Here is a 27,559-nt window from a genome sequence, read left to right as displayed (position 1 = left end):
GACATTGCAGCTTCTGTCTTGGTGTCTTGAATCACTCTCTGGGGGTAGATAGCCGCGATGTTGCAAGGACCTTCCAGCAACCTCATGGAGAGGAACTGAGGCCTCCTGCCAATGGTCAGCCCCAACTTGCCAGTCCTGGGAGTGAGGCACCTTGGAAACGAAGCCTCTAGACACAGTCAAGCCTTCAGATGACTGTAGCCCTGGCCAATATTTGACTACAATCTCATGAGAGATCCTGAGCCAGAACTGCTCAGCCAAGCTACTTCCAAATTTCTGACCCACAGAACCTGAAAGATAATAAATGATTTTTGTTTTAAGACACTACATTTGGGGGTTGTTATACAGCAATGGATAACTAATATAAAACCTAAGTCAGATGTGTCACTCCTCTCTGTTCAAAACCTTCCAATGGTTTCTCAGGTCACTCACATAAAACCAAAGGCGATGGCTCACGCCTGTCATCCCAGCACTTTGGGAGGCCGAGGCAGGTGGATCACCTGAGGTCAGAAGTTCGAGGCCAGCCTGACCAGCATGGTGAAACCCCGTCTCTACTAAAAATACAAAATTAGCCAGGTGTGGTGGCGCATGTCTGTAATCCCAGCTACTCAGGAGTCTGAGGCAGGAAAATTGCTTGAACCCAAGAGGTGGAGATTGCGGTGAACCAAGATCACACCATTGCACTCCAGCCTAGGCAACAAAAGTGAAACTCTATCCCAAAAAACAAACAAACAAACAAACAAAACCAAAGCCGAGGCTGGGTATAGTGAGTCACGCTTATAATTCCAGCATTTTGAGAGGCTGAGGCAGGAGGATCACTTGAACTCATAAGTTCAAGACCAGCCTGGGCAACATAGTAAGACCTCATCTCTACAAAATTTAAAAATTAGCTAGGCATGGTGGTGCATGCCTGTAGTCCCAGCTACTTGGGAGACTAAGGTGGGAGGATCATGTGAGTCTTGGAGGTTGAGGCTGCAGTGAGCCATGATTGTACCCCTACAATCCAGCCTTGATGACAGAATGGAAGATTCAGGAGAATCGCCTGAATCTGGGAGGTGGACGTTGCAGTGAGCTGAGATCGTGCCATCACACTCCAGCCTAGGCAACAGGGCACAACTGCATCGCAAAATAAGTAAATAAATAAAAATCTCAAAAACAAACAAAGCAGAACCCATGAAAAACCAAAGGTGAGGTCCACTATGATCTGGCCTCTCTCACTGTCATACCTCACCTCCTGCCCACCTCCCTGACGGCAAAACCATCTCCCTTTCAGGACTTCTGCACTTGCTGTTCCTTCTACCTGAAATGGTCTTCCCCAGATACCCACATGGCTCACTCACTCACCTCCTTCAGGCCTCTGCTCAAATGTGACCTGGACACAGAGGCCTCCCCTGACCATTCCAGTTACTCTCTTTCTCTTTACTCTATTTCATTCTTCATTCTCATTCATAGTCTTCATTACCGCCTCATACATTAATTTTTTTTTTTTTTTTTTTTTTTGAGATGTGGTCTCACTCTGTCACCAGGCTGGAATGCAGTGGTGCAATCATGGCTCACTGCAGCCTTGACCTCCTAGGCTCAAGCAATTGTCCCAGCTCAGCCTCCCATGTACCTGGCACCACAGGTGTACACCACTATGCCCGGCTAATTTTTTTTTTTTTTTTGGACAGAGTCTCGCTCTGTTGCCAGGCTGGAGTGCAGTGGCGCAGTCTTGGCTCACTGCAACCTCCGCCTCCCGGGTTTAAGCAATGCTCCTGCCTTAGCCTCCCGAGTAGCTGGGAGTACAGGTGCACGCCACCACACCCAGCTAACTTTTTTGTATTTTTAGTAGAGATGGGGTTTCACCATGTTGGCCAGGATGGTCTCAATCTCTTGACCTTGTGATCTGCCAGCCTCAGCCTCCCAAAGTGCTGGGATTATAGGCGTGAGTCACTGTGCCCGGGTAATTTATTTATTTATTTACTTATTTTGCGATGGAGTCTTGCTCTGTTGCCTAGGCTGGAGTGTGGTGGCACGATCTCAGCTCACTGCAACCTCTACCTCCCAGATTCAGGCGATTCTCCTGCCTCAGCCTCCCAAGCAGCTGGGATTACACGCACACACCATCACACCCGGCTAATTTTTGTAGTTTTAGTAGAGATGGGGTTTCACCATGTTGGCCAGGCTGGTCTCAAGCTCCTGACCCCAAGTGATCCACCGGCCTTGGCCTCCCAAAGCGCTGGGATTACAGGCATGAGCCACCGTGCCCGGCCCCAGCTAATTGTTTAAAAAATAAAAGTGGTTGGCCGGGCACGGTGGCTCAAGCCTGTAATCCCAGCACTTTGGGAGGCCGAGACGGGCGGATCACGAGGTCACGAGATAGAGACCATACTGGCTAACACGGTGAAACCCCGTCTCTACTAAAAAATACAAAAAACTAGCCAGGCGAGGTGGCGGGTGCCTGTAGTCCCAGCTACTTGGGAGGCTGAGGCAGGAGAATGGTGTGAACCCAGGAGGCGGAGCTTGCAGTGAGCTGAGATCCGGCCACTGCACTCCAGCCTGGGCGACAGAGCGAGACTCCGTCTCAAAAAAAAAAAAGTGGTTATTTGGGCTGGGCACAATGGCTCATGCCTGTAATCCCTGCACTTTGGGAGCCCAAGGCAGGCAGATCACCTGAGGCCAGGAGTTGGAGACCAGCCTGGCCAACACGGTAAAACCCATCTCTATTAAAAATATAAAAATGAGCCAGGCGTGGTGGCACATGACTGTAATTCCAGCTACCTGGGAGGCTGAGGCATGAGAATCACTTGAACCTGAGAGGCGGAGGTTGCAGTGAGCTGAGATCGTGCCACTGCACTCCAGCCTGGGTGATGGAGTGAGACTGTCTTAAAAAACAAAACAAAACAAAATTCTTTAATTATTGGATGATGAGAGTGTGGGTGAGTTTTTGTTTTGTTTTGTTTTTTGAGACAGGGTCTTGCTCTGTCACCCAGGCTGGAGTACAATGGTGCTATCATGGATTACTACAACCTCCACCTCCTGGGCTCAAGTGATCCTCTCACCTCAGCCTCCTAACGTGCTGGGATTACAGGCATGATTCACTGCATTTGGCCTCACCTTTGGTTTTACAGGACTACAGGCACGTGCCATTATGCCTGGCTAATTTTCGTTTGTACTTTTTTTTTTTTTCTTTTGGTAGAGACAGGGTTTTGTCACATTGCCAGGCTGGTCTCAACTCTTAGGCTCAAACCATCCTTCCACATTGGCCTCCCAAAGTGCTGGGATCATAGGCATGAGCCACTGCGCCTGGCCCCAGCTAATTTTTCGTTATTTATTTCTTTTCTGTTTCTTCCCCACTAGAATGCCAGTACCATGGGAGGAAGACTTAATTCATAATGGTTCAATGTCTTAATTTGTATTCTCATTTTACAGATGTAGAACACTGAGTCTCATAATTACACACTGGATTAATTTTAAAGCTAGGCCTTGCACCCACACGCTTACACTACAAACCTAATGCCCTTTCCAAAGGGTGACCCAGTTCCAAAGTCCTCATTTTACAGTTGCAGAGGAGGCAAGAGTTTACAGAAGGCCAGGGCCTGCTGCAAAGAAGCAGTTCTCTGCCTCTTCCCATCCTCTGCCCCTACATCGTTGGCCTGGGTCCTTAACTCCCTCCAAGCCCTACTCCTCAGAAGCCTAATCCCTTGGAGGTGGGAGGGGGTTTCTCCTGCCAGCTCATCTCCCCAGCAGGCAAAGTGCTCAGAGTTCCTGTTTGCTTACTGGCAATAGCTGGGAGAAGATGGTCTCACTGTGAGCAAACACAACATTTAAAAGCCAGAGGGAGATGTAAAGGAAACTTACAGCAGGCAATGCCTAGCAGGGTTGCCAGAGCCCCAGTAATGCTTAATCCTTCATATTTGAGGCCCTCCTAAGACTGGCAAAGCATTTTCATGAACTTTGGACTCTCTCTGACAGCTTCATGCCAACTGCTGGTTCCTAGCTGAAGAATCTGAATTTCAGAAAGGTTATGCAATTTCGCTAAATAATAACGCATTTTTATTATCAACCATCTACTATGCATCAGGTACTGTGGCAATATTATTTATATATATCCGTGTGTGTGTGTGCATATATGTATATATTTTTTGATGTAGTCTTGCTCTGTTGCCCAGGCTGGAGTGCAGTAGCACCATCACAATTCATTACAGCATCTGCCTCCTGGGCTCAAGTGATCCTCCCACCTCAGCCTCCTAAGTAGCTGCGACCACAGGCACACAGAACCACACCTGGCTAAATTTTTTATTTTTATTTTGTATTGATGGAATTTTGCCACATTGCTCAGGCTGTTCTTGATTTCTTGACCTCAGGTGATCCGCCTGCCTCGACCACCCAAAGTGCTGGGATTACAGGTGTGAGCCACTGTGCCTGGCCCATTCAACCCATGTATAAAGGACGCCTTTTTTTTTTTTTTTTTTTTTTGAGATGGAGTCACTCTGTCACCCAGGCTGGAGGGCAGTGGCACAATCTCAGCTCACTGCAACCTCCGCCTCCTGGTTGATCAAGTGATTCTCCTGCCTCAGCCTCCCGAGTAGCTGGGATTACAGATGCCCGCCACCACACCCAGCTAATTTTTGTATTTTTAGTAGAGATGGGGTTTCACCATGTTGGTCAGTCTGGTCTTGAACTCCTGATCTCAGGTGATCTGCCCAGCTTGGCCTCCCAAAGTGCTGGGATTACAGGCGTGGGCCACCGCGCCCGGCCATAAAGGATACTTTTATAAACCAAGCACTGGGCTAGGTGCTGATGTTGGGAAATGCGTCCAGCATGGTCCCTATTCCTGCGGGACACTTCTGGTCCAGCTGGGGAAACAAGTTGGCAAATAATTTGGTCTGATGGGTGACATGACATGAGAGGCAGCACAACGCGTGGCTTTGGGGCACTGACTCGTGTGCCATGCTTCCAGGGCCCAAGTCCCAGCTCTCCCACTCACAGGCTCTACAACCTCAAGCTGGGTGCTTCAACCTCACTGGTTCTCAGTGCTCTTATCTGTAACATGAAGATAGTAAGAAAAGCAACCTCTTAGGGCTATTCTCTAATGAGGTGAGTTAATTGATGTAAAGTGCTTAGAACACTGTAGCACATGGTAAATGATACATGTTAGTCATTTAATACATGCTACTTATTATTTGAGACAGGGTCTTCCTCTGTCCCAGGCTGGAGTACAGTGGCACAAACATGACTCACTGCAACCTCTTGGGCTCAAGTGATCCTCCCACCTCTGCCTCCTGAGTAGCTAGAATCATAGGTACTTGCCGCCATGCCTGGCTAATCTTTTGACTTTTGGTAGAGATGGGGGGGATCTCACTTCGTTGCTCAGGGTGGTCTCGAAATCATGGGCTCAAGCGATCCACCTGCCTCAGCCTCCCAAACTGCTGGGATTACAGGCGTGGACCACTGCACCCAGCCCATGTTACTTATTACAATTTCAAGGTTCTACGGGAGCTCAGAAAAGAATTTCATAGAATCTTGAAACATTTATGATATGTTTTAAGCAGAGGGAAAGCTTAGACAATAGTGTGGAGGTGTGAAGAGTGAGGAGAGTTTCTCTCACAAAAGCCCCTTGGATATTGTTTTGAGCTATCTTCAGGGGTTGGCTGAGTAAGGATCTCCCAAACTTTATCGTCATAATTCAAGCCACACCATTTACTTAATACTTTTTCTCTGAACCAACTCACTTTTTGTAAACTAAGTTTCTTAAAAGGAAACTTTAAATCACATTTTAAAACAGAAATACACAAGTACAAAAGATCAAAAAATGAATAAAATGGCTGGGTGCAGGGGCTCGCTGTAATCCCAACACTTTGGGAGGCTGAGGCAGGAGGATCCCTTGAGGCCAGGAGTTCGAGACCAGCCTGGGCAACACGGCAAAACCCCAGCTCTACTAAAAATACAAAAATTAGCTGGTGTGGTGGCGCATGCCTGTGATCCCAGCTGCTTAGGAGGCTGAGGTGAAAGAATGTCTTGAGCCTGGGAGGTTGAGGCTGCAGTGAGCCAAGATTGAGCCACTGTACTCCATCCTGGGCAACAGAGTGAGACCCTGTCTCAATAAATAAATAAAAAATAAATAAATAATTTACTTAGTAATAGTGTTACTAAATTCCAGCAAACTAAGATTGTCTGACTCTGAGGTCTACTCTGTTACAAGGACAGATTATTAGCAAGCAGTAGAGAGGAATTAATGACACGACAGCACTGAACTGAGACTTTCTCTTTGGGCATTGTTAGCAGGATTGAGAAAAACTGAAAAGATAATTTTTGCCTTCTGCCAGTGCCTGCCCAGGACCCCCTAAACCAGCTTGTGCAGTGTCAGAGAGGGGAAGACATCCCCCACACTGGAGGAGATGAATGTCAAATGGATCAATGTGTTGCCAGTTTTTTTTAGAAAGGTGGATTTTCCAGAGAAGGGTTTACCTGGTTATGCTTGGCATCCTGGGCTGATGATCAATAAAGGATTAGATGTAAAAACAAACCAAACCTGCTTGCCCTTAAATAATGTTATTTCAAGGGAAAGGTCTCAACCCTGAAATAAACCAGGTTTCAAGCAAGAATGTGAATTCATTTTGACAACAGAATCCAGAGTGTAGGATTTGCCTCCGGGCTATGGGTTTTCTTCTGTCAACTCCACTAAGGACAGAAGGAGAACTGAGGAGAGGAAGGATCTTTATTTTCAGGCCAGTGAAAGCTTATTATTGTTGTTGTTGTTGTTACTATTAATAGATTATTTGCTGAGCTTCTTTGAACAGAAAATGGAAATGAGAACTCAACTCTTTCTTCCTCCCTCTGTCCTTTCTCCTCTTTCTTCTTTGTTTCTTCTCTCTCCCCTCCCTTCCAGATTTGTGGAGATCTATGATGTTTCAGGACAGTGTTTCCAGCTTTGGTTCCATTGAACACCAGCGTCTCCATTTCTCCATCCAATCAGATACAGATTTTGAAAAATGGAATTCCCTTAATTTTGAAAAACTGAATTTCCTTTCTTTTCTCTCTCTGAGACAGGGTCCCACTCCAATGTCCAGGCTGGCGTGCAGTGGTGCCATCACGGCTCACTTTGCCTCGACCTCCTCCTGGGCTCAAGTGGTCCTCCCACCTCAGCCTCCTGAGTAGCTGGGACTACAGGTGCACACCACATGCCTGGCTAATTTTTGTATTTTTTGTAAAGACAGGGTTTCCCTATGTTACTGAGGCTGGTTTCGAACTCCTGGGCTCAAGCGATTGGCCTGCCTCAGCCTCCCAAAATGCTGGGATGACAGGAGTGAGCCACTGCTCCCAGGCTTCCCTTCCTTTTCTTATATATAAATTTGGTCTGACCCTAAAACAATGAGAGAGATTTGATCATCTGGTTGTAAAGCCCCTACCAATATACAGTAGGAGATGGAGGTCAATACAAACCGGGCAGCAGGCAGTTCCCAAAGCCACCTTGTTGACCACACCTGGTGGAACCTGTGAGGCTCACCAGGGAGGGGCTGCAGAGGTCTTCCATTACCATTGGCTGGCTGACCACACAGTGAGATCCCTACTTCCTTCAGATCAGTGTTGCTCAAGTTTTAGCCCCAGGAGAGCTTAAGAGCTTCCTGGGCTGCGTCCCCAGAGATCCTGACTCAGTGGTTCTGGGCGGCGGCCTGGGATTCTGCATTTCTAACAAGTTCCCGCAGGCGATGCTGATGCTGCTGGTCTGACGACCACAATTTCAGGTCTTGGGCCACTGGGCATCCAAATCACTTGCAGGTGCTTGTGAAAAGGCAGATTCCTGGGCATTACCCCCAAGACACTCTGATTCTCAGGTTCAGAGTGGCTCCTGGGAATCTGCCTTATCAACCAGCCCTGGAAGGAACCTCTGAAGTCCACCCTTTGAGAAGCACGCCTAGACCATTAGCACCTGTAATGCTGAGGTGAGGAATGCGGAGGTGAAGGGATTTGCTTCAAGGTCGTTCTGCAAGTCAGGGACAACTCCCTGGTGCCTGGGCCCTCAATCTTGGAGCACCCTGGACTCCTCTTTCCCTACCAGTCCACATTCAGCATGTCAGCAAATCCTGTTGGCTCTTCTTTCAAAACACGTTTAGGGTTTCCTTAAGACTCTAGCAAACAGACTTGGGTGTAGGAGAGTAACTTAAACTAGACTGGTAAAATGTGGGTCATTGTTGAAACTGTGAGTTCATTTTATTACTCACAATTTTAAATTTATATTTGAATTCTTCCATAACAAAATGTTTTAGGTGTTTGATCCAACAAATTCACTTCTGGGAATTTATCTTAGTCAACTTTTTTTTTTTTTTTTTTTGCTTTCTGTCCAACAACTTTACTAATGAACATTTTAAATAAAGAAAAACTCTTACAAATAAAAATATTTTTTCAAATAACCATAGTGAAAAACTAGGGACACATTAAGTCTCCTTTGTTTTTTTTGAGATGGAGTCTCGCTCTGTCGCCCAGGCTGGAGTGCAGTGGCACCATCTTGGCTCACTGCAACCTCCACTTCCCAGGTTCAAGCCATTCTCCTGCCTCAGCCTCCCAAGCAGCTGGGAATACAGGCATATGCCACCGCGCCTGGCTACTATTATTATTATTATTATTTGTATTTTTAGTAGAGATAGTTCACCATGTTGGCCAGGCTGGTCTTGAACTCCTGACCTCAAGTGATCTGTCCATCTCGGCCTCCCAAAGTGCTGGGATTACAGGCATGAGCCACCGTACTTGGCCTAAATTCTCATAATAGGAAAACAATAAACTATGGAACACTCCTTGGCAGATTTTTGTATAATCAAGAGCATTTATCCAGGCTACATACCAACAGGGAAAACATGATACACTATTAAGTAAAACAATAGGACATTAATCTGTATATATTGCATAATTAAAACTATGTAAATATTTGTATCTTTGAAAAAGACTGAAAAACAATTATATATGTTCAGAATTTAATCATTTCCCACTTCCTTCAATGCAATGGCCTTTGTCTCTTGGGAGAGGAGGGCACTGGAGTCCTAGTCTAGGGGTGCCCAGCACCCCAGTCTCTCACCTGCAACACTGTAACAGCCCTGCACTGGTCTCTCTCCTTTCACCTTTTCTCTCTCCAACCTCCTCGGCACTGGTCAGCTAGAGAGGTCCTTCAGAATGTGAATCAGCTCATGCCCCTCTTCTACTTAGAACCCTAGGAGGCTTCCCGTATCTCTCCAACTAAAAGCTGCCTGCCATGGCTGTCCAGGCTGCAGAATGTCAGCTCGCCTGCTCTGATCTGCTGCTCGGTTCCCTGCCTAAGCCTGCCTCTCCAGCCATGCTGGCCTCCTGGCTGCCCTTCAGGCACACGCTCCAGTCTCAGGGCCTTTGCATGTGCTGTTTTCTCTGCCGGGAATGTGCTCCCTCCCTCCTTCATGGCAGTTCTTCAGAGAGGTCTTACCTGGGCTCCTTATCTAAAATAGATCCACTCCCTCTTTTTGCTCCCAAACTCTTTATATTTATTTATAGCACTTATCAACACCTCCCACAGTACATTTATTACATCTGCTACTTTCTAGAATGCAACTTCCTTGAGAACAAAGACTTTATGCTTGATTCTCTCCCACATTCCCAGTACCTAGCATAGAGCCTGACACATAGTAGGTGACCAACAAACACCTGCTGAATGACTGTTGTACTGAGTAACTATCCAATGGGGGCTGTAAGCTACATGTGGGCTTTTTTTTCTTGGGCAACCTCCCCTCCTTAATCCTTTTGGCATAGGCAGACTCACAGCAGGTACCCAACAGAAGGTAAGGTGGCTGATCATTTTTCCATAGGAGGCCGCCATGGCACACAGTGTGGAAAGTGCATTCTGTGAATTAGAGGAAGCAGAGCATGGCGGCTAATGGAACTGGCTCTGGGAGGTCAAATTCTGGCTTAACACCACAAGCTGGGCAGCCTTGGGAAAATTATGAGAATTCTCAGGGCATTAATTTTTCCTTGTGCAGAAAGAGAAGGATAATGACAGCTCCTATTTCCCAGGGCTGGGGAATAAATAAGAGAATGCCCATAAAGCACTTAGCAAGCACAGTGCCTGGCATGGAGGTGACAAGCAATGAGAGGCAGTCAAATTAATCAACAGCCACATTTGTGCCTTTGTCTCTTTCAAGTTTACAACGTGCTCTTATATACATGCTTTAGTTGATCTGGGACTTTGAACATTTTATAGGTAAGAAAATTGGGTCAGAGGAAAAAGTGCTAGCTCACAGAACACAACTGAATTTTGCTAGAACTTCTGGTGCTCTTTCTTTCAGAACACAAGTGATTATTACTGCTGATGTGAATCACGGTGATTTGGAGCCAGGTGTGCAGTCTCAGCTACCAGAGAGGCTGAGGCGGGAGGATCGCTTGAGCCTGGGAGGTCAAGGCTGTAGTGAGCCATGATCATGCCACTGCACTCCAGCCTGGGAGACAGACCAAGGCCCTGTCTTGGGGGAAAGAAACATTGGATGGCCCCACCGGAGTCCCAGACTCTAAAGTGTTTGCCTAGTGTAAGGCTGTGGATGGCAAATGAATTCCAAAATGAAATCAGCCAGCCAGCCACGGGCTTACAACCTAGCGGTGGCAGAGAGTATACAGTCTCCCTCATCTGCAGCTTTTTCTCTGGATGAGGCTTGAGAGCAAGTCTGGACAGGCAAACCATCTCTCAGTCCACCCAGGACTTAAAATACTTCATTGTTTTCCCAAAAGGGAAAAATAGCAAGGCCCTTTCTGTAGTTTCTCCTGCTTAGAGTTGGGTGGCAGCTCTATGCAGCAAATGTTGACTTTGGTGTTTGAGATCTTTGATACCCTGTGACCTCTGAGCTCTGACCCAGGCTGCCCCTGACAACAAAATGTTTCCTCCCACAGGTAATCAAGGGAGAAGGCCCAGCAAGGAGCTCTTGGCCTGGCTCAGTGGAGGCTCTGCCACCTTTCCAGGATCAAAAGCCAATGGAGGTGACATGGTGGGGAAAAGATCTACAGGGGTCAGACATGGAATTTTAGAACCACAAGGTTCTAAACCATGGGCTCTCAGGAGTCATGGATTATTAAAACTGCAGCATCTGAGAGACCAAAACACTCATGACTTAGAGCACCTTAAGCCTCATGGTGTTGGCAGAGATTACATCGGAAGGGAAGGGTCAAAAGGTGCTTCTCCACTGATAATTCTGATGGCTTCTGGGCGCTGGGCATCTTCTATGTGGTCAGAACCTTGGCAAATGTTCCCTTGTGAGAATATGGCCTGAAGGCTCCAGCTGCAGGAGGAGGCTGGGAGAACAGGCTTTGGATATCAACCTAATGCCAACATTCTACCAACCAGGCCCCACTGGGGCAAGAGATCAGAAGAGATTTGATGGTGCCAAGTTTGCAGTGGCCACCAATCACCAAAAGACTGTGAGAACAATACCATGATAGTCTGACTTGATGGTATGTGCTCCTTGCCAGGAACATGCTATGTGAGTGGCACTTGGTTGCCCACAGAGCGCTGCACAGCACTACAACCAATAACTTCCATTTGCATAGTGTTTACAACACAGGACAGTGTTCATCCCCCAAGCTCCAGAAATGGCCTAGGAAGTGGGGGACAACAATGGATCTGGCCAGGCAGTAGGGATGGCTCTTGAGGGCCACACTGGGGGACACCTTGAAAAGCTGCCAAAAGACTCACACCAGCCCCAGCCTCATCCACATTCAGTTAAGGTCACTTTAGGTACCTACGTTAATAGAATTCACTGATTTTCAAAAACTACAGAGAGTTCTAGGGTAGTCATGACCTTGTATCAAAATTATAGAAATCTCTCTATAAAAAATCTCTCTGAAGAGTTCAGAATCCCAGGCTGCTCAGAGCAGAATGGACCGAAAGATGGAGGCTGGACTGCTTTGCCGGTGTGAGAAATTCCCAGAAGAGCAGGAAGTACGTGCAATGGGAGATGCTCCTGCTCCTAGGAACTTGGAAGTCCTACGCCCTGGGATATGGAACGTCTCCCTCCTCCAGGGGTCCCTGGCACTCTTCTCCATCTTTGCCAGGTGAGAAGAGGAGTTTGCAATCCCGGAGCACCTCTGGCTGCCAGGCCTGGCTGGAAGGAACAGCTCAGATTCTGGTCCCTCCAGGATCAGAGGGCCTGGTGCTCAGGCCAGAATCAGAACTCGTCCCGCAGCTGAGGGGGCCTGTCCATGCCGAAGAAAGAAGACGGCCTCCCCTGGAGGTCCCGCTCCCGCTTCACAAAGGCAGTGAAGGAGGAGACACAGTTGCCAATAAAGTGGTCGGCTTGGCCGAGGATGTACAGGTCCACCTGGGCCACCTCAGGCTTCAGGCTCACCACCTTCACCTGCAGGAGGAAGGGCAGAGCACATAAGCTGGGGTGGCTGCAGGCCAAGGCCTGCCATCCATACCCCCAACCTTCTTCCCTGGGCTGCAGTTATAGACACAAAAGGAGGGGCAGAGAGGAGGAAGATGTGGTTCAGTGACTGAGGGAAGCATTACCCAGCTGTTGCTTAGGCCCACCCCACCGTTCCCGCTCCAGGAGCCTCAGCTCCAAACAGACCATTCACGCCTTCATGCCTTCACTTGTGCTGTTCCCTCTGCCTGGAATGCTGTTTCTTCACCCGTTAAAATACCGACCAGACTTTTTTATTTTATTTATTTTTTAAGATAGGTTTTTGCTATACTGCCCAGGCAGGTCTTAACCTCCCAGGCTCAAGCAACCTCCCACCTCAGCCTCCCAAGTAGCTGGCACTACAGGTGTGCACCACCACGGATGTGGTTAATTTAAAACAATTTTTAAAGAGGAGAGGGTCTTGCTATGTTGCTCAGAATGGTATTGAACTCCAAGATTCAAGTGACCCTCCTGCCTCAGCCTCCCAAATAGCTGGGATTATAGGCATGAGCCACTGTGCCTGGCCTGACGAGACTCTTAAGGCTAAGCTCAAGTTCTGTTTTTCCTAAAGCCCTGGCCTGATGGTCTTCCCCACCAAACCATAGGGGAACAGAGAGCCCCACACCTTCCAGTCCTGGGCTGGATGCCTCCGTCTCCCATCTACCCCAAATCCAAGCCCAAGGTCTGTCCAATCTACCCCCGAGATATTCTCCAAAGGTAAACCCTTCTCTTGAGGGACCGCCACTCCTTGGGCCCGATCATCACAATCTCTTGCCTGATGGACTGCAACAGCCTCTTCCTGGTCCCCTCACTGCCTCTCCTGGTCTACTCACCACAGAGCAGCCAGAAGAAACTTTATGAGATAACCTTGCACCTGTCCTTCCCACCCTCCAAGTAATGATGCCCTACTGCCCTTCAGATATGGGTGACATATTGTGAACGTGGCCTACAAGGCCCTCGTTGGGCCTCTTCTTATCCCACCCCCATCATTCCTTGAGCTCCAGCCCCTACCCAGGCTCCTGCCCTCCTCAGGACCTTTGCGCATGTTGTGCCATTCAGGGTGCACCTCCCTTTACCTGGTTAGCTCCTAGCTCTCCTTCGCACCTCGGCTTCAGTGGTGCCTCCTTGGGGAAGCGCTCCCTGGCCCTCCAGCCTAGGCCAGAGTCCTCTGCTCTTCACTCTTGCAGAACCCTGCTGCTCTACTTTGGAGCACACATCTCTGCTTATAGTTTCCACTCCTTAGTGATTCTCTGATTAGCATCATCTCCTGCCCCTGACTGGGGCTAGAGCTGTGTCGGTTTGCTCTCCACTGCTGGCCAGGTGCAGCACAGAGCCTGCCCCAGGAAAAATCTGGTGAGTGGACAGGTGAATGAATGGACCTGCCCATCTCTCTAGCAAGCTCCTGAACCTACCTTGTGACACACGTTATTAGCTCCCTGCAGTCTCTTTTCCTGGGTCTAGAATGTGAGCCCTGGAGGGCGGGACCACATTTTATTTATTGGTACCCCTACTCAGCACTGGACCAGCTTAATGGAGGAGCAAGGCTTAGTTCAGGATAAGGGTGGCCTCTGAACCCATGGAGAAGGGAGTTGAGGGGTGGGGAGGGACGAGAAGACTGGCACAGGGACAGGAAATAGAAAATGGCAAGAGATTCAAGGTGCAACAGATACAGACTCCAAAAACTCACAAAAAACTCCCTGGGACTCTCCAAATGCTTCAGCTTAGTACAGAGGTAGTTGGGGGTTGTAGGTAGGTGAGGGGAATGTGGGCAGAGTTGGGGCTGAAAGTGCTTTGCTGTTCCACAGAGATTTCTGATGTAACAAGAATCATCATCCTGCTATCTGGATTGTAGCAAAGAAATAATACCAGTTTAATCATGGCCAAAATCCCCCAAACAATTCCACTCACATTCTGAAACTTACCCACTCTGTGTCATGCCCATTATAATTAGCTCTGGGACTGCTTGGGTAAACTCTATCCTTTCTTGGGACATTGGTTTCCTCAGCCATAAAAGAAGGTTTGGGTTAGACGACCCCTGAGGTCTCTCAGCTCTGATTTTCTCTTAATTATATCTTTCTTCTGTATTTATTTATTTAATAGAGTTGGGGTCTTGTTTTGTTAGGCCGGGCTAGTCTCGAACTCCTGGCCTCAAGCAATTCTCCTGCCTTGGCCTGGGATTACAGGCACGAGCCACTGTGCCCAGTCCCAGCTCTGATTTTCTGTTCAGTGGGTGGGGAGGAGATTAGAATGTGCTGACTTAGCACTTCCTCTCTGCACTGGAGCTTCCTGTGTATTTGGGGTGAGAGAGAAGGGGAGGCCCTTGATATAAAGCCAATGGCACCCAGTGTCTGCCTCTTAAGGCCTGCACAGCATTTACGGTTTTCACTCATCCTACAAAGTCCTATGGAATGCTTAATACTAATTCAGTCATTTTATCAATACGTACTCACTCATTACCTGAGTATTACTCTTCACTGATACAGTAAGCACTGACCAATAACATTCTAGTATTTACTCATGTACTGAATACTCACTATTCATGGCTTCTTCAAGGGTTTATAAGCACAAAGATCCTTTGCTTCCTTCATCAGCCACCAATTTCTACTATTGATGACAGTTAACTTTATTGAGCACTTACTCTGTAGCAGGAACTGTTTCAATTTCTTTACATCTGACCTTCACAACTGCCCTGTGAGATAGGTATTGTTCAATCCCATTTTATAGATGAGGAAACAGAAGCACAGAGAGGTCAAATAACTTTTTCAAGGCTGCACAGTGGGTAAATTCAAGTTCTCTGACTCCAGAGTCTCTTGTTATTAACTCCTCCACTATACTGGATCTCTCCCCAGAGCCCATTCTCTACATCCTCATTCAACAAACTGACTGCCTACTAAGTGTCAGGCACTGTCCTAGACACTGGTGATGGTAAAGCAGGGTTTCAGTCCCAAAGAGGTTGAAGCACCAGGCTAGACACCAACGAATGTAATAGTAAGTCAGCCTTGGATCCTGCCTTCAAGGAGCCCACAGCTCCTGGGAGGAAATAAGACATGGTTCGACACCAGTCTCATACAGTCCAGAAAGTGCCCAAGAGAAGAAATGATACAGGGCTGAGAAGGTCCCAGCGGGGACACGCAAGCTCCAGGAGCGGACGAAAACCTGGAAAGACTGTGGAGGAGGCCTCTGAGCTGGGGTTTGAAGGAAGGTAGGAACTGGAGAGGAATGGTAGATCCAGGCAAAAGGCTTGTAGGGGAGCCCATGAAGCATGCAGTGGGCAGTGTGACCACCCTGACTCCTCCTTTCATTCCCTTCCTGCTGCACTCCCACCTGGCCCGCACATACCTTCCCTTTGAAGAACTGTTGGAGCTCAGGCACATAACTCTCAGAATCAGTAGCAACATAGACCGACTGGGCATCCAGTGACTTCACCCAGAGCTTCACAGCCCTCTGGATCTCCTTCAGGTCAGGCAGGCACATAGTCATCGTGAGGGGGGCCGCTGTGCTGCGGCTGTAGCCCACACACTGCGGAGAGGCCATGAAGTGCGAGCCTGCAGTCCCGTCCTTCAGCATAGCACAGGCATTTTTCTATGGGGGGCAGGGAACAGGGTTAAATACTGGCAACTGCCCTGGTAAGTGGAAAAAGACAGGCTATACAGGAAGACCCTAATTACTTTTTTTTGCGATGGAGTCTCACTCTGTTGTCCAGGTTGGAGTGCAGTGGTGTGATCTCTGCTCACTGCAACCTCCACCTCTCGGGTTCAAGCAATTCTCCTGCCTCAGCCTCCCGAGTAGCTGGAACTATAGGCACCTGCCACCATGCCCAGCTAATTTTTGTATTTTTAGTAGAGATGAAGTTTTGCCATGTTGGCCAGGATGGTCTTGAACTCCTGACCTCAGGTGACCCACCCGCCTTGGCCTACCAAAGTGCTGAGATTACAGGCATGAGCAGCTGTGCCTGGCCTAACTACGCTTTTTTTTTTTTTTTTTTTTTGAGACAGAGTCTCGCTCTGTCACCCAGGCTGGAGTGCAGTGGTGTGATCTCGGCTCACTGCAAGCTCTGCCTCCTGGGTTCATGACATTCTCCTGCTTCAGCCTCCCGTGTATCTGGGACTACAGGCGCCTGCCACCACACCTGGCTAATTTTTTTGTATTTCTAGTAGAGACAGGGTTTCACCGTGTTAGCCAGGATGGTCTCTATCTCCTGACCTCGTGATCCGCCCACCTCGGCCTCCCAAAGTGCTGGGATTACAGGCGTGAGCCACTGTGCCCTGCCCCTAACTACATTTTTAAAGAAAACATTGAGGACCAGGCGCAGTGCCTCACACCTGTAATCCCAGCATCTTGGGAGGCCTAGAGCTAGGCTGATGGCTTGAGCTCAGGAGTTGGAGACCAGCCTGGGCAACATGGCAAAACCCCATCTCTACAAAAAATACAAAAATTAGCCAGGTGTGGTGACGTGTGCCTGAGGTCCTAGCTACCCAGGAGGCTGAGGTGGGAGGACCAGGTGAGCCCAGAAGGTGGAAGCTGCAGTGAACTGTGATTTTGCCACTGCACTCCAGCCTCGGTGACAGAGTCTGGAGACCCTGTCTCAAAAAAAGCACTGAGGGAGGAAATGCACCAAGAGTTAACAGTGGTTATTTCTGGGTGGTGGGATATTGGCTTTTTGAAACAAAAATTATTTTGCTTGGTCTTACTGCATTATCTGGGACATTCACTGAATTCTGAACAGTGGCAGTGCTAACAGGCAGCCTTATCTGATTCCCAACTACAGTGGGAACACTTCCAACAGCTCCCCAGGAGGTATGCCATCTGCTGTGGTTTCGAGAGATAGCCTTTATCAAGGTAAGGTAGGTCCATTCTATTTCTGGTTGGTTATGAGTTTTTATCATGAACAGGTGGTGACTTTTATCAAATGCTTTCTTGGCCTCTATTGAGATGATCATATGATTTTTCTTCTTTGGGTGTTAATATAGTAAATTTCATTACATTCTTGTGATAGATTTTACATGTTTGTGTTGTGTGCTAATATGTTATTGGGTTTGACCTGTTAATATTTCACTTAGGATCTATGCATTTGTGTTCATAAGCGATAATAGGCTATAATTTTCTGAGCTGACCTTATCTGAGTTTGGTATTAGTGTTATGCTAGCTTTATAAAAAATAGCATCTTATATCTCTTCATGTTGTAGGAAAGTATAGATGGGAATTACTATTCCTTGAATGTTTGGTTGGAGCCACTCATAAAATATCCTGGGTCTGGCTCCCTTTCTTTGTGGGGGTAGGGGGAAAGGGGAGAGTTTAGTGGGTAAATGTAAGATTACCTCATCAATCGGCTATGAGTTAATTTTAATTTTAGTATTTTTCAAGTTTTCTGCAATGAGCATTTCTAACATATCTACGTATCTTCTTAAGTCAATTAAGGCAACAGTCTACACTGATTCTGTTATTTTCACACAGAGGTGAAAACCTCATTGGAATACGAGGACTCTGCACATTTAAACAGCCTCCAAATTCTGGAAGGATGACATCTTCATTTCTTGGGAGCCACGCCTCATCTCCATAGTTTGTTTTTCAATACAGAGTCTACTAGCCAGACACTGAGCTAGGACAGGGGACTCCTGGACTGTGGCCTCTTTATGGCTTGCTGCCTGACCTGGGGTCTGGCGTGATTTCTCAGTTTACCTATCTGTAAAATGAGGATAAAACAGCGGCTGCTACAGTGAGAGCTGGCCGGCAGGCACTCCGGAGTTACATTTTGATGTGTACTGCAGTGGGATGATGGGACACAATCCCACGAACCAGGCCAAGCAAGAGCTCTCTGCTCTGGCTGGGATGCGGGGCCAATCCCTACAGGCTGGGGCCCGGGCCCTGCTCAGGGACACATCCAAGTTAGCTAGTGAGAGAGGAAGGGGGAAGTTACCCAGTCAGAGCCAATACGTAGATGAATGCCCACATAGGGCCGGACAAGGTGGGCGTGAATCTGGGCTTCTCCCGTCCTCACCATTTCGTCTGACCATACCATGTACTTCTGCAGTGGTCTGTGTTCCTCCAGGACAGGGAACTGGGCCGGGGCTCCCGGCAGGGCAAGCACCGGATGTTCCTTTGGAGAAAATCTAGATAGGAGATGGAATGAGGGAAGTCAGAGGACGCACAGAGCCTGGCTGCCACCCCCACGGAAAAAAGGATGGTGTTGCACCATGCCCCAGAGACCCTGCGGAGGGGCCCCTGTAACATGCAAGAAGCACGAGAGGTTGTGAAATACCAACGGGCTGATAAGGAACCTTGGTAGCGGCGGCAACAGGCACAATATGCAATACTGTCCCGCCACAGGGAATTTACAACCCTCTTTGCTTGTTTAACAATTAAAACTTTACAGTAGAGCATTCCAACCTTTTATATGTCACGCTGGCTTCCAATCTGTGGTGCGGTAATTCACTCCAGGGTGGGGTGTCTGGACCAAGCCTTTGCCCTTTTACCTACACGGCGGGACTGGGACGTGCAGCTGCTTACAGAAGCAACAGCCAGGTCACACTCACAGGGACTATGTACACTGGATTTGAATCGTTCATTCAACATTTAAAAAACATTTATTGATTGCCTACTATGTATTGGGGCCTGGGGGAAAACAAGACAGGAAGGGTCCCTGCGCTATGGAAGGGAGCAGAGGTCTGCAGGTGCCCCATCACACCCTCCCAAGCCCCTGCTTCCTCCTTCATACACAGTACACCTCATAATTATTTCACATCTGTTTCTGCTGTGGGAAGGCAGTGGTTACAGTGTGCGCAGAATAGTGTCTGGCATACCCAAGAGCTCGGTAAATATTTTTCTTTTATTTTTCTTTTTTGAGACAGGGTCTTGCTGTCACCCACACTGGAGTGTACTGGCTCACTGCAACCTCCGCTACAGGCTCCAGAAAAGACCCTCCCACCTCAGCCTCCTGAGTAGCTGGGACTACAGGTACGTGCCACCAGGCCCAGCTAATTTTTTATATTTTTTTTATAGAGATGGGGTTTCACAATGTTGCCCAGGTTGGTCTCGAACTCCTGGATTCAAGTGATCTGCCTACTTAGGCCTCCCAGTGTTGGGATTACAGGTGTGGGCCACCGCACCTGGTCAATATTTCTTGACTGAACAAATGAGGAGCAAACCTGTGTTCCCTCTTCAGCTAAACCCAGACTACGTCTCAGCAACATGAAACACCTTGCTGTTCCATGTTCACAATGCACTTTCAAGTTCTAGATCTCTGTATACTTCTCTCCAGCTGGAGTGGGGAAGTGCCTTCCGCCAGCCAAAATCCTTTCCTTCAAAGTATGAAATGGGAACAGCCATTCTGGAAAACAGTTTGGCAGTTAGGTATGCAGTTACCTCATGACCCAGCAATTGTACTCTTAGGCATTTATCCAAGAAAAATGAAAACTTACGTTCACACAAGCCTATATACCAATGTCCCTTGCAGCTTTATTCACAAAATAGTTCCCAACTGGAAACAACCCAGATGTCACTCAACAAGTAAATGGCTAAACACACTGCAGTACACCTGTATCATGGAATATGAACCCCACCAAAATAAGGAACACACTATCAATACAGGCAACAATTTGGATGATGTCAAGGGAATTATCCTTGGGTCAGGGAGGGTAGGCAATCTCAAAGGTTATGTATTGCATGGTTCCATTTATATAAACATTTTAAAATGATAACATGGAGAAGAGAACAGAAATGGAGAAGAGATTACTGGTTGGCAGAGGTTAGGAATGGGGTGTATATGTTTAGGGAGGTGGGTGTGGTTATAAACTGGCAACACAAGGATCCTTGTGATAATGGAACCGTTCAGTGTCTTAACTATGGTAGTGGATACATAAACCCACACACAATAAAATTGCACAGAACTAAATACATACACATACACACACACACACACACACACACACAGAGGCATGTGCTCACACACTCAGAAGTAAGTACAAGAAAACTGAGTAAGATGGGTGAATTGTATCAATGTCAATATCCTGGTTGTGATACTGTACTATAGTTTTGCAAAATGTTACCATTGGGGGAAATTGGGTAAAGGCTACATGGGAGGTTGCTGTCTTATTTCTTACAACTGTATATAAATGTACAATGACTTTAATGAAAATTTCAAGTAAGAATTATGAAATATTTCAAACCATTCAGGCAAATACAGAAAATAATTTAATAATTTATATACCCATGACCCAAATCAGCAGATACTAACTTTGCTTTGTTTCAGGCTTAAAAAAACGAAACAAAACAAAACATACACATACCTAAATACAAGCTCATCCTGCCATCATCCTTCCCAGAGGGTAATGTGTTTTAATGTATGCTTACACTTTTACTATAGGCATCAAAAAGGAGGGGAGGGTTCTTCTGAGTGCTTTCTATGGACTGAAATGATGAAGAATGTAGATTAAGCCAGAATGCTTTGTTCCAACGTTGACTATGCCACTAGCTAACTTGGGCAGGTGACTTCACCACTCTGTGCCTTAGTTCCTCATCCATATAATAGAGATAACAGATAACAGTTCCCACATCATAAAGCTGTTTTTTTTTTTTTTTTTTTTTAATTGTGGTTGGGTGTAGTGGCCACTCCTGTAATCCCAGCACTCTGGGAGGCTGAGGTGGGCAGATCACTTGAGCCCAGGAGTTCAAGACCAGCCTGGGCAACATGGCAACACCCCATCTATCCAAAAAAATCAAAAAATTAGCCGAGTGTTGTGGTGTGTGCCCGTGGTCTCAGCTACCTAGGAGACTACGTGGGAAAACAGCTTGAGCCTGGAAGGTTGAGGCTGCAGTGAGCCATGATTGTGCCACTGAACTCCAGCCAGGGTGACAGGGTGAGACCTTGTCTCAAAAAAATAAAAAAAAGTTGGCTAGGCGTGGTGGCTCATGCCTGTAATCCCAGCACTTTGGGAGGCCAAGATGGGCCGATCACGAGGCTGGGAGATCGAGACCATCCTGGCTAACACAGTGAAACCCCACCTCTACTAAAAATATAAAAAATTAGCCAGGCGTGGTGGCGGGCGCCTGTAATCCCAGCTACTTGGGAGGCTGAGGCAGGAGAATAGCAAACCCAGGAGGCGGAGCTTGCAGTGAGCCGAGATCGCGCCACTGCACTCCAGCCTGGGTGACAGAGCGAGACTCTGTCTCAAAAAAAAAAAAATAAACAAAAAATAAAAAAGTTGTATATATTTAAGATATACAATATGATATTTTGATATACGTGTATATAGTTAAATGATTAGTACAGTCAAGCTAATTAATATATTCATTTATAGGGCTGAGAGGATTAATGTATTAAAGCAAAGCACTTAGAACAGTACCTTGGCACACAGAAAGCTCTCAGAGAATGCTAGCTCTCATCATCATCATCACATTGCATATAACCTAGTTAAAGGTTACATACAAATCTAATCAACTTTTTAAAAATTCAACTTTATGTTTTAGAGACTTGGCCATGTTGATCATGTGGATCATGTGGTTGTATTGGCTTCTCTAAAAGCTTTCCATTTTGTACAAATAAACTGCAATTTACCTACCTATTTTCCTCTTGCTGGACAGTGAGGTCGTTCCAATCTTTCCCTCACACAACAGTGCTCTGACAGACATGCCACTCATTCTCCACACCCAACACAGACCGCTTGCTCAGCAAACACCTTCCACACCTCCAAGGTCAGTCAGAACTCCCAAGCCTCACCTCCTTAGGGAGGGTTTCCTGTCCCACTTCTCTTGCTGCCTTCTGCACAACGATATGCCCCGCAGCCATCTTCCCTGCCCATGGAACTGTCAGCTGGTGAGGCTGGGGACCTGAGCAGCCTGTTTGCCATTGCTCCCACATACACTATCCAAGGCCTGTGTCACTTACACAGGCTTTGGACCAGTGACAAGAAAGTGTTCCTTGATGGTCCAGCTGGGTGACACTTGTCTTGCTGGACTCCAGTTTTCTTTTTTTTTTTTTTTTTGAGATGGAGTATCGCTCTATCTCCCAGGATGGAGTGCAGTGGTGTGATCTCGGCTCACTGCAACCTCCGCCTCCCTGGTTGAAGTGATTCTCTTACCTCAGCCTCCTGAGTAGCTGGGATTACAGGCACGTGTCACCATGCCCGGCTAATTTTTGTATTTTTAGTAGAGATGAGTTTTCACCATGTTGCCCGGGCTGGTCTCGAACTCCTGATCTCAGATGATCCACCCGCCTCAGCCTCCAAAAGTGCTGGGATTACAGGCGTGAGCCACCGTGCCCGGCCTAGACTCCAGTTTTGTTTATATACATAACTGTGAATTGTTTATTGGGCCTCATTATGTGACAGGCAATGCTCCGATTGCTGATGTATATTAAGTCATTTGATTTTCACAAGAGCTCTGGGAGGGAAGTGTACTGTCATTCTCATTTTACAGATAAAGAAACTGAGGTACAGAGGTTATGTAACATGCCCAAGGTTGCACAGCCAGGAATTGGTGGAGCCAGGATTTAAATCCAGGCAGTGTGCTCCAGATCCTACATTCTTTTTTTTTTTTTTTTTGAGACTGAGTCTGGCTCTGTCGCCCAGGCTGGAGTGCGGTGGCCGGATCTCAGCTCACTGCGAGCTCCGCCTCCCGGGTTCACGCCATTCTCCTGCCTCAGCCTCCCGAGTAGCTGGGACCACAGGCGCCCGCCACTTCGCCCGGCTAGTTTTTTTTTTGTATTTTTTAGTAGAGACGGGGTTTCACCGTGTTAGCCAGGATGGTCTCGATCTCCTGACCTCATGATCCGCCCGTCTCGGCCTCCCAAAGTGCTGGGATTACAGGCTTGAGCCACCGCGCCCGGCCTCCAGATCCTACATTCTTAACTACTACCCCTCACTCCCATCTCCTCCACCCCTGACAATGAGCTGAGTCTGTGGCTTAATCTGATTCCCAGCCCCAGCACAGGCCTTATCCCATGGTAGGCATGATAAATTTTTTAGAATAAATGAGAAAGATTTGGGGACCTCACCAGAAAGACCAGATCAGGCTGTCAGGGGTTAGAAAAGGAAGGAACTCGTATTACCTGAGTACCTACTAAGGGCCAGGTCTTCAGCTAATCTTTCAGATGCTACCTCAAAGGATTTTCAAAGGAAAACCAGAGTAGATCTCCCAGAGGGGCTGGAACATTGGGATAAATCCAGGGTGTGCGCCCCCCCGGCCACCCTCCGACCTCTTGGAAAGCACCTGCAGTCAACCTTTGGTGAATTCCAGACTTGGAATGTATGTCCCCTCTACCTGGATCTGGACCAGCAAAGAGCTGTCCCAGTGGGACAACATTAGCTCAGACCCAACAAGCAGCGAGGCTAAGGCTGATCTGCTCACTCACTCTTGGTGCGGTAGGACAGCGCTGTCTGGAAAGCAAGCCGGGGAAACAGGGATCTTGGCTGGAAAGAAAATCTTGACCAGCTCCACCTGCCCGGTGACTGCTCACCCGTGGTCAGGTTCTTTGCCTAATGCTATCCAGCTGAAGTGGGCTGGCTTTCCTGCTGCTGGGCCCAGTGAACCTCTGGGGTTCTTCACCACCATGCCTGTGCTGCTGAGATTCTCCAACAAACTGGGACTTCTCTGTATACAGCATGTATTTATGTGTCCAGGGTCTATTTGTGGGATCACGAGTGGATGAACCCCATATTGAGTGCAGAAGACCCAGGGACATGAACAAGGCAGGGCCTTGTTCTGGATGTCCCTGCCATGAAGGACTGTCTTTCCCTCCAGGTCTCTGCATGGCTGGCTCCCTCTCACTCTTCCAGTCTCATTCTGGTTCCCACAGGGAGGCAGCAGCAGCCTGGGAGAATGACAAGCCATGCGCTCAAATACCTGGACCATTATACATGAGAATGGTTTGGCATGACGGTCCATTGCCTTCCGACAGTCAATGTGCAGTAAGTGTCAGCTGAATTAGAGCTGTGCCAGGCTATTCACAGGCTCAGAGCTGGAAGGATCCTCAGAAAGTATGTGGTAAAGAAGAAATACCTCTTATCCTCCTTCCCGAGAACCCAGTTTTCAGCTGCATACATGGCAGCCTAAAATAAAGACACTTATCAGCCAAACATATCCCGGGGGGCGAGGGGGGAAAGAAAGACAGACATTTCTAAGTACTTCTTGCAGCTAGGTATGGCCCATGTGCCCTAATACTAGCCAATGAGATGTAAGCAGAAGGGTTATAATGAACTTCTGGGAAAGCTTCTTAAAAAGGGAGGATATGCCCTTTTGCAACTTTTGTCCCTCCAGTTGGGATGTGATGGCTGGAGCTTCATCTGCCATCTTGGCCCATGAGGTAACACAAAAGCTAATGCTGGATGGCTGAACAAAGAGATGGAAGCCTGATTTTTTTTTTTTTTTTTTGAGGTGAAGTCTCACTCTGTCGCTCAAGCTAGAGTGCAGTGGCATGAACTCAGCTCACTGCAACCTCCGCCTCCCAAGTTTAAGTGATTCTCCTACCTTGGCTTCCTGAGTAGCTGGGATTACAGGCGTGTGCCACCACGCCCGGCTAATTTTTTTTTTTTGGTATTTTTGGTAGAGACGGGGTTTCACCATGTTGGCCAGGCTAGTTTTGAACTCCTGACCTCAAGTGATCTGCCTGCCTCTGCCTCCCTAAGTGCTGCGATTACAGGTGTGAGCCACTGCACCCAGCTGGATTCTTGATGACACTATGGAGCCCAGGCTGGTCTTGAACTCCTGGGCTCAAGGGATCACCTGCCTGGGCCTCCCTGTAATCCCTTAAGATTACAGGTGTGAGCCATCATGCCTGACAAGCACTTCTTGAAAACTCTGAAGATAGCTTCAAAACCACTCATCTTGCCCATCCCCTTCATTTTATTGATAGGACACTGAGGTCAGAGAAGGGGAGCAGCTGCCTAATCGCACACTAAGCCTGGGAAGAGCTTCACTCTTTGATTCCATTCTTCTCTCCTCTCCAAGGACAAATTTGCATAGCAAGGAAGTATCCTGTATCTTAAGAAATGTTTAATGTTAAATGTTCGTAGACATTCAAATTCATCCCTACTAATCATTCACAGGCTTCTTAGCAGATTGCCTCACAGGGCCTACAAACCTGAGTGTTTTGACCCCTGCCCACCTTCTGATCTCCTTTCCTGTGTGGCAGATTAAAAGTGGTCATCAAGTCTTTGAACCCCTTCCCATTAGGTGGGCTCTGCCTCCTCCCAATAGCACCCAACACAAGTGACACTGTGCCGGTTTCCAGATTCAGTTGTTAGGGAGCCCGCAGTTTCTATTTTCTGTCTCTTGGGACACTCACTCCCTGGATGTCCCCTCTCAGAACACAGGGGCCATGCTGTAAGAAGCCCAAGCCATATGGAGAGGTCATGTGTATACATGCTTGTTGGTGGCCCAGCTTGGCTCCCAGATGACAGCAGCATCACCCACCAGACATGAGGGGGACTTCCTGGACATGTAGCTCAGTCTAGCCTTTTTTTTTTTTTGAGAGAGTTTTGCTCTGCTGCCCAGGCTGGGATGCAGTGGCACAATCTCGGCTCACTGCAACCTCGACCTCCAAGGTTCAAGCGATTCTCATGCCTCAGCCTCCTGAGTAGCTGGGGTTACAGGTGTGTGCCACCACACCCAGCTAATTTTTTATATTTTTAGTAGAGACTGGGTTTTGGCATGTTGGCCAGGCTGGTCTTGAACTCCTGGGATCAAGTGATCTACCTGCCTCAGTCTCCCAAAGTGCTGGGATTACAGGTGTAAGCCATTGTGCCCAGCCTTGGTCAAGCCTTTAGATAACTTGAGCCCTGGATGGGCATGGTGGCTCATGAAGTAATCCCAGCACTTTGGGAGGCCATGGCAGGATAATTACTTGAGGCCAAGAGATCAAGACCAACCTGGGCAACAGAGCATGATCCCCAACTCTACCAAAAAAGAAGGATAACTTGAGCCCTAGCTGACAGCTGACTGCAGCCACATAAGACCACAAGCAAGAACTGCCCAGCTAATTCAAGTGTCCATCAATAGGTGAAGAGATACACAAATGTGGTATATACATACAATGGACTATTAGTCAGTCTTAAAAGGACTAAAATTTTGATACAGGCTACAACATTGATGAACCTTGCCACATGAAATAAGTCAGACACAAAAAGATACATATTGTATGATTCCACTTCTATAAGATACCTAAGTACCTGTGAGATACCTAGAGAAATTCAAAGACAGAAAGTAGAAAAGCATTTACCAGGGGCTGCGGGGACATGGAAATGGGAGTTATAGTTTAACGGGTAGAGTATCTGTTTGGGAAGACGAAAAAATTCTAGAGATGGATAGTTGTAATGTTTGCACATGTGAATGTACTTAATGTCACTGAAGTGTACACTTAAAAATGGTTAAAAAAAGTTCCACTAGTATACATATATACACACCAGTAACAATTTTTGAAATCTTGTGTTTTTAAATGTTTAGAATCGATCCTGCCAGCAATATTTACCAAACTGGTAAATATTGATACAAATTACATCTCAAAAGGGCAAGTTTTTTAATTAAGGAGGGGTGTCTTTTTTTTTTTCTTTCAGATGGAGTCTTGCTCTGTTGTCCAGGCTGGACTGCAGTTGTGTGATCTCGGCTCACTGCAACCTCCACCTCCCAGGTTCAAGCAATTCTCCTGCCTCAGCCTCCTGAGTAGCTGGGATTACAGGCATGAGCCACCATGCACAGCTAACTTAGAAACGGGGTTTCACCATGTTGGTCAGGTTGGTCTCGAACTCCTGATCTCGTGATCCGCCCACCTCGGCCTCCCAAAGTGCCGGGATTACAGGCGTGAGTCACCGCGCCTGGCCGGGGTGTTTCTTTTTTAAGATAGGGTCTCACTCTGTCAACTAGGCTGGAATGCAGTGGCACAATCATGGCTCAATGCAGCCTTGAACTCCTGGGCTCAAGCAATCCTCTTGCCTCAGCATCCACAGTAGCTGGGACTACAGGTGCATGCCACCATGCCTGGCAAATTTTTAAATTTTTCTTTTGCAGGGACAAGGTCTTGCTATATTGACCAGGCTAGCCTCAAGCAATTCTCCTGCCTTGGCCTCCAAAAATGTTGGGATTACAGGCATGAGCCGCTGAGCCCAACCAAAATGAAAAAGTTAATTATTACTTGATTATATATATATGTATACATATATATACACACACACACACTGATTTCA

At 47.5% G+C, this 27,559-nt stretch overlaps 1 protein-coding gene across 6 annotated transcripts in view; it reads right to left on the bottom strand.

Annotated features, from left to right (window-relative positions):
• Window positions 1-8,778: 8,778 nt before the first annotated feature.
• The window catches only part of POFUT1 (protein O-fucosyltransferase 1), a 31,710-nt gene continuing 12,929 nt past the window's right edge, over window positions 8,779-27,559 (bottom strand). For 2 of the 6 annotated variants that reach the window (XM_021921156.2, XM_021921158.2), the window contains 2 exons: window positions 18,304-18,496; window positions 13,727-15,968 (listed from right to left, as the gene is read on the bottom strand). In XM_021921156.2, coding sequence (XP_021776848.1) covers window positions 15,399-15,968; window positions 18,304-18,496 — 763 coding nt within the window. In that variant the 3' untranslated portion in view covers window positions 13,727-15,398. The other 4 variants (XR_002515158.2, XM_003904885.5, XR_001891949.3 and 1 more) reach the window with 4 other exon arrangements.

The sequence above is a fragment of the Papio anubis genome, chromosome 16 (genome assembly GCF_008728515.1).
Source record: "Papio anubis isolate 15944 chromosome 16, Panubis1.0, whole genome shotgun sequence".
NCBI classification, from domain to species: Eukaryota; Metazoa; Chordata; class Mammalia; order Primates; family Cercopithecidae; genus Papio; species Papio anubis.
The sequence above is the reverse complement of the archived record's forward strand: the minus strand, read 5'-3'. Positions and strand labels throughout refer to the sequence as shown.